This window comes from Cygnus atratus, chromosome 17, assembly GCF_013377495.2.
Source record: "Cygnus atratus isolate AKBS03 ecotype Queensland, Australia chromosome 17, CAtr_DNAZoo_HiC_assembly, whole genome shotgun sequence".
Lineage (NCBI taxonomy): Eukaryota > Metazoa > Chordata > Aves > Anseriformes > Anatidae > Cygnus > Cygnus atratus.
The window spans coordinates 15,154,163-15,168,691 of NC_066378.1; the positions used below are offsets into that span (position 1 = coordinate 15,154,163).

General features: G+C 42.4%; 1 protein-coding gene across 1 annotated transcript in view; it reads right to left on the bottom strand.

The window, feature by feature from the left end:
* Positions 1 to 13,989, bottom strand: part of PITPNB (phosphatidylinositol transfer protein beta) — a 29,313-nt gene extending 15,324 nt beyond the window's left edge. The window contains exons 1-7 of the mRNA XM_035565655.2: positions 13,893 to 13,989; positions 12,026 to 12,056; positions 11,024 to 11,169; positions 9,003 to 9,094; positions 8,424 to 8,431; positions 7,979 to 8,053; positions 5,645 to 5,728 (exon numbers count right to left, since the gene is read on the bottom strand). Of these exons, the coding sequence (XP_035421548.1) occupies positions 5,645 to 5,728; positions 7,979 to 8,053; positions 8,424 to 8,431; positions 9,003 to 9,094; positions 11,024 to 11,169; positions 12,026 to 12,056; positions 13,893 to 13,912 (456 nt within the window). The 5' untranslated portion in view covers positions 13,913 to 13,989. The remainder of the gene's footprint in view (positions 1 to 5,644; positions 5,729 to 7,978; positions 8,054 to 8,423; positions 8,432 to 9,002; positions 9,095 to 11,023; positions 11,170 to 12,025; positions 12,057 to 13,892) is intronic.
* Positions 13,990 to 14,529: the final 540 nt, after the last annotated feature.

The window sequence follows — 14,529 nt, forward strand, 5'->3', positions numbered from 1 at the left end:
CACTTAAACCAAGTCTGGTTAAGGACAGAAAAAAAATCTGTCTAGATTGAAGTCTAGAAGGACAAGAGAGCATTGTGGGAACTCTTCTCAATACACAAACCCTACCAGCATGCAAGGAAGGAGACTGGACTAGAGCCAGAGTACAAATAAACAATAGTTCTTTGCAGAGTTTAAGGAAAATATCTGTGCAGCAAGAGCTTAACTCCTGACAGCAACAACTCCTTCTTAGGAAGAAAAACAGGCAACAGTTGGAACAAGTACTACAGCTGGAAAACACTGAAGCCCTCTTGAAAGCTAGACAGGCATACATTAGGCAGCAGTGTCAGAATATGGACGAATTAAGACGTTTTCAAAGAAATACACAAATATTGTTTCATATGCGCTTCCTGCTCAAAATCTCAATACAACATGTGAATGCAACAAGCAATAATAGAGACTGTGAACAGCAACCACAAACAATAAAGTAAGAATCACAACAAACCCAGAAACCACGTGTTTCTTTACAATTCTTTGCCCATCAACAGAAGCTAAGTTATGCCAAGGTGCATCAATACATTAGGAACAACTTTATACTGGTGATACCAGTTCCTTTCATTATTAAGGCCTGTTAAAGTAATAGCAGTATTGCTGATAGTTCATAGTTCAGTCTACTAATTATTATAAAACTCAAAAGCATATATACTAGATAGAATAATATTAAGAAAACTTCCTGAACATAACATAAAAATGACAAGTCTGATATAGGATCTGCAAATTCATGAAAAATGCTTCCTGAACACCACCTACACAGGTGTAAGACTGACTGGGCACGCAGATACAATTTCAGGCCTTCCAACTCAGTATTGCATTAGTTCTTTGAACTTTAAATGGAAGAACACACATATTACCAATATTATCTAGCAGAAACTACACGAAGTTGACCGTGGAAGGAAAAACATACTAGTATTTTTCTCTTTTATGACCCACAGACCTGTGAATCCTCTTTCACATCAAGAGGAAAGAAGAAAGTTAGGCTGGAAGTATGTCAAATTCCCAGCTCAGTGCATGATTCCCAAGTCTCATAAATGAAACAGTCACCAGCACTACTGTGGACATAACTGATATGCAAAAAAAAAAAAACACACCATTTGCATATTTTGGTAGGTTTAGTTAAATGGCATTTGCTCTTTACTAACAATCAATGTCCAACAAGGTGAAGGAGAAAACACACTTTGGGGCAAAAAAAGTCAGGCCTGAAGCAGTCACTCTGTTTTCAACACTTCTCTGGATATCAGCATCCCAAAGAGCACTGGACTAGCAATACGGACCTTTCAGGTGCCTATATCATAAATTGAGTCCAAACTGGGACAAATCCACCTTGCTATCAAAAAACCCAGCTCTTTCACTCAAGAATCTTTTAACTCTTTTACAGACTACACAAGAAAAAGATTTCCTATATTCCATTATATTTCTTGAAACCACAGAACAAGGGATGGTACTGCACACTGAACAGACAACCCTTATTTCTAGCACTTAATGCAGCATTAAATAATTTGACTGATCTGTACAAAATTGCATTTTTAGAATTTTGTTTCAAGTAATATAATGAAGATCCAAAATGACCTAGAACAAGATATTTAATTTTCTCTTCATTGTACAGAAACTGCTATAAACTTGACTTCAATTTCTTTGTTTTCACTACACTCCAGTTTCTTACAAATTGTTTCCAAAATTTACTCTTTAAAAAGTCCTACTCTCTTGGGAAATAATTTTTATATACAAATCACACAAAGCTACTTGGATCGTACACTGGACATGATTAAGAGACGCCAGGGTTAAATGTATACCTGAAGAAAGCCACAGACTTTGGCCAAATTATTTCTATGCATACGTAAATGAGCACAAGTTAGTACATGCATGACATCAGTATCTTAAAGAAATTTACTATTTTCTGTATTTATGCTGATTGCAGTTCTGAAACTAAAGTAACTGTCATACTACAATGGCTTGGCCAAGGTTCACTCACTAATACAAGATAAAAAATCTTGAATATATTTATCAAAACTTTTATCAAGATTGCTGGATCTTATAAATGCAGTTCCATTCCTTCAGTCGTAATGTTATACGAACTAGTACATTTGGATTCTTTTTCCAGGCCAAACTGTGATCAAGAAAATAAATGCATACATAAAACTTTCCTTTGGCAACACTGAGTATTCCTTTTCCCGCTGCACCTAAAAAAACCACAGTACACGAGAAAAAAACAGTCAGCCACTTAGAAAGATAATAGCTGAAGAACAAACACTGTAACTAAAAAATTGCCTACCACGTGAGTGACTTCAGAAACCACCCAATAGATCGAACAAGCCTATGTTCTACTATCACTGTACAAACAGGAAGAAATTGTAGGGGGAAACCTTTTGGACAAAGAGACTGTATAGAAAACAGTAAATGTTTTCATACAGGACATTTTATTTCCAAAACCGTAAGCCCTTTCTGAAGGCATAAAGCAAGCGGATCAGGCAATTTTGTTACTATCAGGTATCTGAAACTTCCAAAAAAATTACTCAAGTTCCATTACAAACATTTCACAGCAAACCTAAGTCATTAACATAAATTGAAAGTGTCTTCTCATGGACTCATAACCAGTAAAGGCAGAGAAAACAAAAGCCAGAAACCGCAGATTTTTGTAACAGAAGAGACTACAAGTCTGTGTCAAAGAGAATTTCTGCTGTAAAACAAACTCCTAACTATCTAGGAAAGGGGGGCAAACAAGTGGAATGAAAAGGGTGCCAGCCTACAGATAACTCAGGGTTATATCTAAGTTTGCATAAAATTTTAAATACAAAGCCACTCTTTGTTTGGTAACATCAGGATTTGCAAAACTACATGTCTAGGAGATGAAATGGAAATGAAAATCTGAATCACATGATGAAAATTATTCCCAAGTATTCCTACACAATGATAGACTCTACTGTGACTTTGAACTTTCAAATACTTACTGAACACTTAGCTACAGCTAAAAAAAATTGTTAGGAGTTACTAGAAAAGAAGAAGTTAGAAACATCAAAAGTGACTAGAGGATCTGGCTTAAACCATTCTGACCTCACAGTTTTGATACTCTGTAATATTCAAAAGGGAAAAAAAACACAAGGATAACGTACTGAAAATAGTTCCAAGAACTTCCACATGAAGATGAACTGAAAGATAGAGGACCCTTGGCTTGGAAAGATAGGAAAAAAAGGAGGTGGGGGAGGATGAATGAAGTCTGATCACTGTCTGTAGGATAAGTTTTGCAGAAAGTACAAAAAGGGAATTATTTTTCCCCCCACAAAATTAATTAAATTATCAAGCAGGCAAAAAGTATTCTTCCTCCTTCCCAACTCTCCATAGAATTCATGATGCCAAAAAGGTCATAAGTATAAATGGTTTCAAAAATGGACTAGATGCGCTCATGGGAACGTAAGTGGCTAATTAACAGGGCAGATGCAACCACTGGGTCTGCAAGTCCTTTAAAAACAGATAACCTCTCAGCTTCTCATATTCTATTGCTTCCCAAGTTTCTTATCCTTCCACAAAGTATCTGCTACTGGCCACTAACAGGATACTGGGTTAGACGGATCTTTGTCCTGAGCCAAAAATATAGCTTCTTTTAGCATACCACCATCTGTCAGTCTTCAGTACAAAGGAAACGCACCATTAAAGGCGGACCATGTCATCTAATAGTGCAAGAGTGCACATAGCACAAGCAGTGCTGTTCACTAAGAGTACTTCAGACAGAACAGACTACTTAAGTTCAACAAACATTAGTAATAAGCACAACCCTTTATTTACACATACTGCGATCGAGCAAGCATTCTGACAGATGACAGCATTGTAGTTGTCTGCCACAATTCCAGGCATGGAATAGGGAATGCACAACATACATTTACCTGCCAGTTCAGCTCTAAGGTCATATGGAATGTCTGAAAGAACAAGGGGCAGCAAAACGATTCCTCGCTGCATTAAAATAGGCAAGACACATTTAATTTGATTTACAGGGAGATTCTCCAAACAATGTATTTTCATACATGTAAATCCACAGATCATCTGTTAAACATCAGTTAAGCAACAGTGCAGGTTATACACTTATGTTGGTGATAGAAATAGCAATTTATGAAGCAGAATCCTTTCCACTTCACATACCATAGCCTTTTCCCTCCTTCCTTCACTTTCCTGCAAAGAAGACTGCTCCCCACAATGTTGGATATCCACATATTTATTTTTAGAAAATAACAAATAGTTTCAAGAATGGCTGCAAGTTATCACACAAACACATATAGGTAAGTGTCGGTGTCAGACCATACCGTTTTCCTACTCTTCAGAAATAAATGATTAGACATAGAACAACCCAGCTGTTAGAATTAAACAAACCACACAACTCCAGTAGAAAAAAAAAAGCATAAAAAGCAACCACAGTAAGAGCAAGGAAGTAGGACAAGCACTTAAGTATAGTGAAGCTACCCTCTAAAGTCACATAAACCAACATATCCCACCTTCTTATTCAGATCAATTATACACACTGTGAGCTGGTTAACAGAAAAGTGACAATAGAGGGCAACAGAATGGGAACTATTACAAACATTAAGTGTCGCCCTGTCAGCAAAATCTCAACACACCAGATAAAGCTGAACTACACATCTTTGTGTATTTATTTCAGCAGAATTTGATAAAATCAGATTTAGAGCACACGTATTTTCTGTACAAATTCCAATTGAAAGGGCAAGTTGAAAGTGTGCATTCCCGACACTAAACTTCGTCACACCCTCTTCTTCATCTAGCAGCCTACTTCCACGACACACATAAGCAATCTTACACAGACGCCACACACTATCTTTGCTCTGCATACAACTTCACTGAGTAACCACGTGCTCTTACTGATAAGATCTCTCCTTCTAAATTTTTCCTTCTTGTATCAAGGTATTAAACTTCATATTCTCACGTAAAGAACCACAGACTCTTAAGGACAGACTTCTGGGTATATCCAGGGTGCTTATGCTCACCAAAGCAATCACTAAAAGGAAAATGAACGAGTAATTCCACAGCTCTCAGAAGAAATAAGCAGTTCATTTCTTCAGCACTGTTCTAATGAATGAAGTTTAAAAATTAAAAAAAATAAGTCTAGATTTCAACGGCAAACCCTGATGGTTCCCCTTGAGATTGCATGAACCCCAGAGTGAAGGATGGGTGGATGGACAGAATTATTTAAAGAATTTCTAGCCAAAAGTAGCAGCAGAAGTGCAAGAGCAGCTTGATGGAAATACCATGCTCTGTCATGCAGGACACATGGGGTAGATTCTTGCTCTTGGCTTCACAAACCAAGATGGGCACACAAATGCTTGCATGATCAATTACTTTATCTACAAGTGAAAACTACACCTGTGCCAGAAAAGTCTGTTGCCCTTCATGTTTTAGTTGCGCAACTAAAAGTCAAACTCAGTAATTAAAGTTGTAAACACATTTGCTAAGTGTGGAACTTAGGAAGGAATTATTCAATTCAAGCCAATTTTCATTTATCTGTCAGATAAAATCCATACCACTTCTAGATTATTCACAACCAACAAAAAGCACCAGTGGGATTAGAAGCATGTTGCAACCATATCCCAATATCAAAGCATTTACTTACTCCTGGTTCTACTTGAGTTCTATCTGCAATGTCAATATGGACAACTTCAACACTCTTCCATGTGTTTGGATCTAAATTGTGCACCTGCAAAGGAGAAAAATGAATGATTTTCATATTGTCATCTAACAAAGTGTTCTATTTCATACTATGTGTATGCATGCAGTATGTATGATTTTTTTCTAGACTTCCTAAAGACAGGCATGTTCTCAAAACTTATCCTTTCTCCCTCTGCTTTTCTAAAAAGGAATTATTTTCCAGAGTCAAATTTAGTCACTAACCAATTTTAAACCAGCACAAAGCCTTCAGTTCCTGTGCATTCAGGAGACCTAGATTTAAGATTAATATGTATCCTTCCGTCACAGACATCAGAGCTAATGAATTCAAGCTCTAATTAGAAATATTACCCATTCAGTAATCTGGACAAGCTTTTTAATTTAGAAAGAAGCCTTTACAAGTTCTAATGAGCAAACATGGAAGGTTTCAATAACCTGACTAAATCTAGCAGGTTCCCTAAATAATAAGCCTGCCTTTAGTCCACACTGGAGGAAATGCATGTGGTACGAAGGTTCATAAAGGTATGAGATAAGATGTACATAAGATGTAACAAACTTTACATGTTGTACTGGGCCTGACTGGGATGGAGTTAACTTTCCCTGCAGCAGCCCATACAGTGCTGTGCTCTGCACTTGTAGCTAGAACAGCCCTAGTATCACACCAGCGTTGTGTCTGCTGCTGAGCAGTGCTGGCACCGCATCAGGACTCCCTGCAACGCCCCCAGAGCCAGCAGGCTGGAGGTGGGCAGGAGGGGAGGAAGGAACATCACCAGGGCAGCTGACCTAAACCAACCAAAGGGATATTCCATGCCACGTGATGTCACACTCAGTAATAAAAGGTGGAAAAAGGAAGAAGAGAGGAGGGGTGGACTCATGCAAAAACATCTGTCCTTCTGAACAATGGCTACGTGCATTGAGGCTCTGCTTCAAGGACGTGGTCAAGCATCGCTCGTTGGTGGGAAGTAGAGAGTAATTTCTTTCCTCTGCACTTCCACACAGCCTTTGCTTGTTCCCCCCCCGCCTTTTTCCCTTTCCCTTTAGTTAAATTATTTAATTAATAATAATTTTCCCTTAATAATTATTTTCCCTTTAATTAAATTATTCTTATCTCAACCCATGAGTTGTTTCTTTCCTTTTCTTCTTCCCCTCCTCTTCTGAGTAGGGGGAGTGAGAGAGCAGTTGTGGTGGAGTTCAGCTGCCTAGCGAGGTAAAACCACCACACACGTAGTCTGTTAGGCATAACTACACTTAAAATTAAAGCAAGTAAAGCTGCATAAGAAATGCTCTCCTTCTGCGTAGCATATCCACATAGTACTGGGGTTGTTCAGTCTGGAGAAGAGGATGCTTAGGGAAGGCCTTATTGCTCTCTACAGCTACCTGAAAGGAAGTTGTGGGGAACTGGGGGTTGGCCTCTTCTCGCACGTAACCAGTGATAGGAGTAGAGGGAATGGCCTCAAGTTGCACCAGGAGAGTTTTAGGTAGGAAATTAGAAGAAATCTCTTCTCATAAAGAATAGTCAGGCATTGGAATGGGTTGCCCAACGAGGTGGTGGAGTCACCGTCCCTGGGGGTGTTAAGGAACAGTTGGACACAACACTTAGGGACATGGTTTAGTGGGTTATACAGATGGTTGGACCAGGTGATTTTGGAGGGCTTTTCCAACCTTTATGATTCTATGATCCTTTCTTTATGGTTGAAGCAATTCATCCCAGCACTAAAAATATACTGACAATTATTCCTTTGTGGCTGCTCTACAAATAGGTTTGTCACTGTACATAAAGAGGTCTCCTGAAGAGACCCGTGAACTCAACGAACCAGGGAGGAAAATGAGACTATCACCAAGCCTGGAAAATTTACAGCAGCTGCCTCAAAAAAATAACCCTAAAAAAAATGTATGAAGATGAACTATAATGTGTCCTTGACAAAGCTGGTTTCAGATAAAATTGCTAAAGTAGCATTAGCTTATCTAAAGTAGAATAACATGAAATTAAAAATCTCCACTTACTGAAAGCCTTTTTAAGTATCTGGGTGAGAATCAACCATCTGCATTGACCTCAAAATAAAAAAATGAAAACCTTTTCTTGTTCTTGTACCTCTTTAGGTGGAACAGCTTTGACCACTTTAGATGGACTTGACTAATACTTTTCTTGTTTTATGTTAGTAACAGGTAGGGCTTTGACTTTTTATGATAATTACCTGCCATTACCAGAAATAGTATACTTTATCTGGATGACTATGTGTGGCAAATATTACTAAAGCTATGTATCCAAATCCCAACTCACGTTCTCCAATGTCCCCAAATCTGGTTTATGCCAGGTCTCAATTTTTATGAAGAAGTCATCTTTCATGTATTCATTCTGTAAGAATTAAAATCAAAAAGCACGAGTCTGATTATGCCCACCCAGCTTAACTTCTAGATAGACGGTATAGACAAATTTTTATATAAGTACAAAATTATACTGATAGAGCTGTAATATTAAGCAAAGATACAAAACATGATGTGAAAAATGAAAGCATTTCTCTGACAAATTACAGTTCAAATTATAGCCAAGTAGCAGACATATAGAGTAACAAGTTGCTCTATGCCAGGCACCCTGGCAAGACAAATACAACTGGCTGAAGCTAGCTTGCTGGAGTCAGAGTCAATTCTAGCAGCAATAACACGAAATGTATTTCAAAAAAAAAAAAAAACAACATTAGAGCACTGATAGTAACTAAAATACTCACTGTCACAACTGGTCATTGGAAACACAGGGAATGAAATTGAAAAGGAAACAAAAATGTTATTAGATACAACAGTTTCTGAACAGTCTCACATACAATTAAAGTCACAGAACAAGAACCATTCAAAATTAGTCAAACAGGATTTGTACACATTAGGTCAGCAGAACACAACTTACTAGACATAACCTTTTAAGTTCATTATATAATACTACAAACTATTCAATAAAATCAAGACAGAGCTTACTCTTAGACCTCACACAATTACAAGCATTGAAATAAAGCAGTTATTCTTACAGACTATAAAGAATGAAACGCTTTTCTAACTGGCTCTGCTCTACAATTGAAGAAAGAGGCAGCTCTCCAGTCTTGTACTAGGGACACTGCATAAAAAGACTCTGTAGGAACCAGTAAACTGATTCACTGAGGTTGTTCTTCAGAAGCAGATCTCCTTTTCAGAACATGAGATCTCACAAAATCAACAAAATGTGAAATATATTTTCTACTCGATAGCACCAACTCTTCTAAACCATTTAAGACCGTCCCTGAACACTGACAACATCAGACACACAATATGGGACCCACTTGTTCTACAGTAAGGGTACGCATTCCAAGCCTTCTCATGGAATACCAGGGAGCCTTCTGGAGCAATCATCCTTACAAAACCAGGAACTTTACTGTGAAAAACAAACATTAACAACATCTTAAGAAAATGTTTGCCAACTGTAGCATTCCATCGATTTCTGCCGCTCTGAAAATAAAAGGCACATCCTACCTTAGCGTTTTAAAGGGTATGATGTATAAGTTACCCACAGTCTAATATGCGGGAACTCCAACAATGTTACTGATCGTAAAATAATTAAGAGAAACTGGTAAAGGTAATCACAAGATAATCAACAGGGAGCTATGCATAACTTTGGATGTACTGATCAGAATGAATGTTGTGCTACACAAGCTTTCTTTTCTCATCAAGTATAGCGGAGACAACCACTGAGGGACAGCACTGCCCAAGGGATCTCACCTCCAAACTCTAGCAAAAGTGGAGGTCAGCAATAAGCAAGCCTCTAACTCAGCTGGCCTGTAGCCTAGATGTCTAGCCAGTCAGCTATTTCAGCCATGCCTGAAGAAGAAAACTTCAGCTTAGCATCAACAGCAGAATTACCACCTCTGACAAATGTCCCTTCTACTCTATACCGTGCCCATGACGGTTGACAAAAATTGGATGTTTGGAAAAAAAAAAAACCACAAAATTCCATACAAGGTAAATTTTGTATTTCCTATCAGGGTATTTGAGGCTGGTACCCTTAAGCATGTGAGTTTAAACAAACTACATGTATTCATGTGGATAAGGAATGGACAGAGTTCAGTCTGTGCAAGTGTTCTTTCCTCAGTTTCCCCCAAAGATGATGAGTAAGTTCCTGTCTTTTTTTTTTTCTTTCAGATTCAAGGCAAAAAACTGCCAACTGATAATTCCTTTTTATATAGCAGGAACCTTATGTCCCACTCATCTGGAAGTTTTCCTTTTCTAGAATAAGCAAACAATTCTTTCAGTTCTTTCCTACACATCATACTGCCCACACTTCTTTCTATACTCTATTTTCTCTCTAGTTTGCGTACATCTGAAAGTACGGTGCACAAAGCCAACCAAAAAGAGTTACCACCCATACACTGCATGCAACAATCCCGCATAACGCAGTCCAGAAGGGAGCTTGCTTTCATGTTTATACTCACATTGCTGACACACCATAACTTGCAGATGCTTTTGAGCAGTACTACTGTTCAGCATTTATTTCCCACGTCATCCTTCTGCCTCCCCCACAAGTAGCCATTAGCAGACGTACTCAATGTATTTAGTTCTTTAATTTTTTAGATTCTTCCCCCAAACCCCTAAATTACAAACATTTTGAATACTAATCCTCACAACTTCAACAATATGACTGCCTTTACGGTACTGCAGCCCTCTGGATTAACATCAACCACTAAACCCTAAGGGTTCAAACACTGTTTGGGTCAGCTCTCAAAATAACCCAGGTTTTACCCACTCTGTGCCGTACGTAACTTCTAAAAATGCTTTTTAACTTATTCTTTATCTCCTAGAAAAAAGTTACCACACTGCAAGAACTTGTGAGATGCTTTATAGAATGTTTTACAAAAAGATATTCAGGCAACAAGAACTTCATGTTAAATAGCAGATCAAATAAAAACATTCTTGCTTTATAATGCAATAACCAATCTCCTTTTCTCTACCCTATATCAACATTCGTGTCCTTTGGGCTATCCTACGAAGTATCCGTGACACCGACCTATCATTTTGGCTGTGTGCTAAGAATTCAGATCACTCGTACTTACAGATGCTTTTGCCTGTTCATGAACCAGGCATTTTGCATGGTTTTCCATTACTCTTTGCTAGAGCATTCACGCACATTTCAGCAAATTTAAGGGTGGTAAAAAAACGCAAGTGCCCCAGAGTAGTAAGCAATAGCTGGTTAAACACTTGTGGATCAATAACAAGTGACCAGAATAGAACAGAATAGTTCAGTTGGAAGGGACATTCAAAGATCATTTAGTCTAACTGCCTGACCAATACATGTTTATGTTTTTCTCACCTCTTTAAGTGATAGATTTTGTGGGTATATTGTCCCTTTTCACCATCCTTTTCGTAAGGCTCATTTTTTAAGACTTGAATTCCTTCACCACCTCCTGTTTCATTTTTGCTAGCTTCTGCCACGGAATAAAGTTGACCAACTTGATACTGAAAAATGAAGAGAAGCAAAATTTCAATATATAAGTCAGACAAAATATTCAAAGCATAGAGAATTTGACAGAATAAACAAAACGACTAGGAAAGAAAAATAAATGAAAAAGTTTAGTAAATTTTACCAGCGTTGTCTTGTCTTATCTGTGGTTCACAGGTACCACATTTTTACACAGCTTGTTTCACACTAACGCAACGTGTTGGTATAGAGCACCAAATCTGTTATTCTTCATTTTTCTCATAGTAAAAGCGAAGTATGTAAGTTCTTTTTAATTTGATAAAGTATAAATTTTCAGTTTACAAGATTTTGCAGTGACTGATTTCCAGTACCAACCTTCCCAAATTCATACTTTTAACCAACTAGATACCGCCCTCACAGGTCCCATGAAACGGAAACTGTGGGAAGTTCAAACTTTTTCCCTCAGAAATACGTTTAGACATTTCAGAGCGAGTTTCAGTTAAATCTATTTCAGTGTCACTTAAATTGCTGGCCACGGATCTCAGAAGACGGCTCCTACCTTTGCCTTTAGGAAAAGGCTTGGAGTCACTGAATGTCTTGATCAGCAGGAAAATTCTGCTGCAGTGCAGAGTTGCACAATTTTCTTCTCTTGCTTGTAAGCCGTGGAGTGCTCAGAAAAAAAACTAAAGACTCTTGACTCCTTTGAAATTCACTGATCTGCAATAGTTAACTCCGCTGGACTGGTGGCTTACACATGCAGTATCTTACACGTGCCAGGGCGGCGGACGCAGAGCACAAGAAACACTTCGATCCAGGCTAGTCAGATTCAAACAATACACTGACATCTTCCCACCCATCCCCCCAAAAACAAGGACAGGTAGGATGAGGACGTACCTCTTGCACTGAGCAAGGTAAAACCACTCGGCTAAAAGAGGAAGAGAGAAAATTAATTAAAATGAATAATTAGGTTTCAGATAACAGACATACACTGTAATAAATATATTGAAGACAGAAGTGTCAAAATGAGTTAACTTGTTTTCTTTTCAGAAATGCTATACGACAGCAAAACTACACGACTATAATGCAGGAAGCCCAAGTAAAATCAAAACGACAGCAAGCATGTTACAAAGGTGATAAAGGGAGCGGGGGCAGCAGGGTGAGAATATTAAAAGCTGCGCAGAAGAGGCAGGAAATCTAGGATCTGCTTCCAACTCTACTATAACTTTGCATGGCGTTGAATTTGTTTGAACTTTGGGGTGTCAGCTTTCTTTGCGTTACACAACAAACAGCCCTGCCTATACAATTTAAAAGGAGAACAAATGGACAGGCCCTCAGAGCCCACAGATGAATTTTGGCAATTACAGCAGTTATGAATCATTCAGAAGCAACCGCTACTGACATCTCATTTAGGTGCCAAAAGCAGGTGCATTTTAGGCCATTTAGTTGTAACGCAATAAACTCTACAGTTAACGGCAACAGGAGGGCATGCAGAAATTGATTTCTGACAGCAACAGTACACTGTACAGACAATACTTTGCAGTTTCACCATACATAATAAAACAGACAAAGATGATGCAAATTATTATAGTTACAAAATAGTATCATAGAACAACTGCATGGATGCCAGGGCTTTTAAGTAATGCTATCTCCTTTAGTGACAAACTGAGCGACCATTAAAATTTGATGCAACATATACGAATGTAGCCTGCCCACTGCTCTAAAAGGAAAAAAGTTATAAGACCTATAGTTAGTTCATTCAACTTTTTCTATCCCCTAATAACTGCACAGTTTGAGAACAGTGGTTTTGACAAGTTTTTGTTTAGGTCCTTCTAAACTACTACAGAAAAAGGCCTCAGCAGCCTGAGCGCCCTCGGCTCCCCTCGCACAGAGGAACGCACAGCAGCCTTGAGAAGAGAGAAACAATCGTCCCAGCACACCAGTAGTTGTTGTTTCCATGCAACTTCTTCCTTAACTCTTACTGGATGAAGACTTTTGGGGCTCAGGCTAGCTGTGCACCTTGCTGAAATACTTTCACTCTGAGCTGGGAACTCTCCAAAGAAAAACCGAGGAAAAACACAGCCAGGCTCAAAGGCAGGGCCCGCCTCAGACAGCGGCAAGTTTCAGCTCTGAAGGCAGAGCTCGCACCCACACCCGGGACGGGCAGGGGCTGCCGGAACGACGCCCTCGGGCAGGACGGGTCCCGCCAGCAGCCCAGCTCCCGGGGCTCCGCGCACGCAGCACACACCGGCACCGGCACCGCCGTAACGCCCGAGCCCGGGGGAGCCCGGCCCGGAACGGTGCGGACAGGAGGGCCGTCGGGCCGAGCCTGCCCGCGGGGCCGCAGCCGGGTGCGCGCACAGCCGCCAGGACACGGCCGGGCACCGAGCGGGCCCCGCCCGGCCGGCAGCGCCCCGGGCCCGCCGCGGAGCCGCTCCGGGAGCCTCGAGACGCGGAGGCCCTGCCCGGCCCCGCCGCACAGAGCCCGGCCCCGCCGCACAGAGCCCGGCCCCGCCGCACAGAGCCCGGCCCCGCCGCACAGAGCCCGGCCCGGCCCCACCGCCCGGCCCCGCCGCGCCAGGGAGCGGCCGATGCGGCGCGGCCCCACGCTGGGCCCGGCGGCGGGCCGGGCGCTTCCGGTGCGGCGGGGCCGAGGGAGCCCCCACGGGGCCCGAGCTCGGGCGGGACCGGGACCCGGGACCCGGCCGCGAGCCGCGCAGGAGGCGCCCAGCGCTCGGTGCCCGCCGCCCCCGGCCGCACTCACAACTCCTTGATCAGCACCATCTTCCCCGCGCAGGCCCACACCGCGCACGCGCGACCGGCACGGCCCGCCCATGCTGCACCGCGCGCTTCCGGGGGGAAGTCCCGCCCCCGCGGGCCGGCCCGCCCAATCCCGCCGCGCCCTGGGGCACCGCACCCGCCCCTCGCCCCGGCGTGCGCGAGGTCGCCGCGCGCTTGCGCCCGCCGCCGCCAATCCGAGGGCGCGCGGCTCCCGGCAGCGCCCGCGCCTCGCCCGGGGGCAGCCAATGGCGGCGCGCCGCCCGCCCCGGGCCCGCCCCTCGCGCGTGCGGGACGCCGGCGGCACCGCCCGGCTCGCGGCGCGGTTGCGCCCCCCCCCCCCCGAGGAGACCGCCCCGCCCCGCCCCGCCCCCACACCAGCACCCAGCGCCCTGAGGCGCGGCCCCGCCGCGAGCAGGCCTCGGGCCCGCGGAGAATAAAGGGCAAGGGGCGAAGGTGCTCGTGCTGAAGGCCCTCGTGCAGCGCGCCGCGGGGAAAGCGGCCTCCTGCAGGGCGCGCCGGCACCGCCGGGAGCTGCGGGCCGGTTCCCCCCCCCCCCCCCGGCAGGCAGAACGGGCCCGTCGCGGCTGACGGTGACTGCAGGGCGGCGCTTCCCTGCGTCC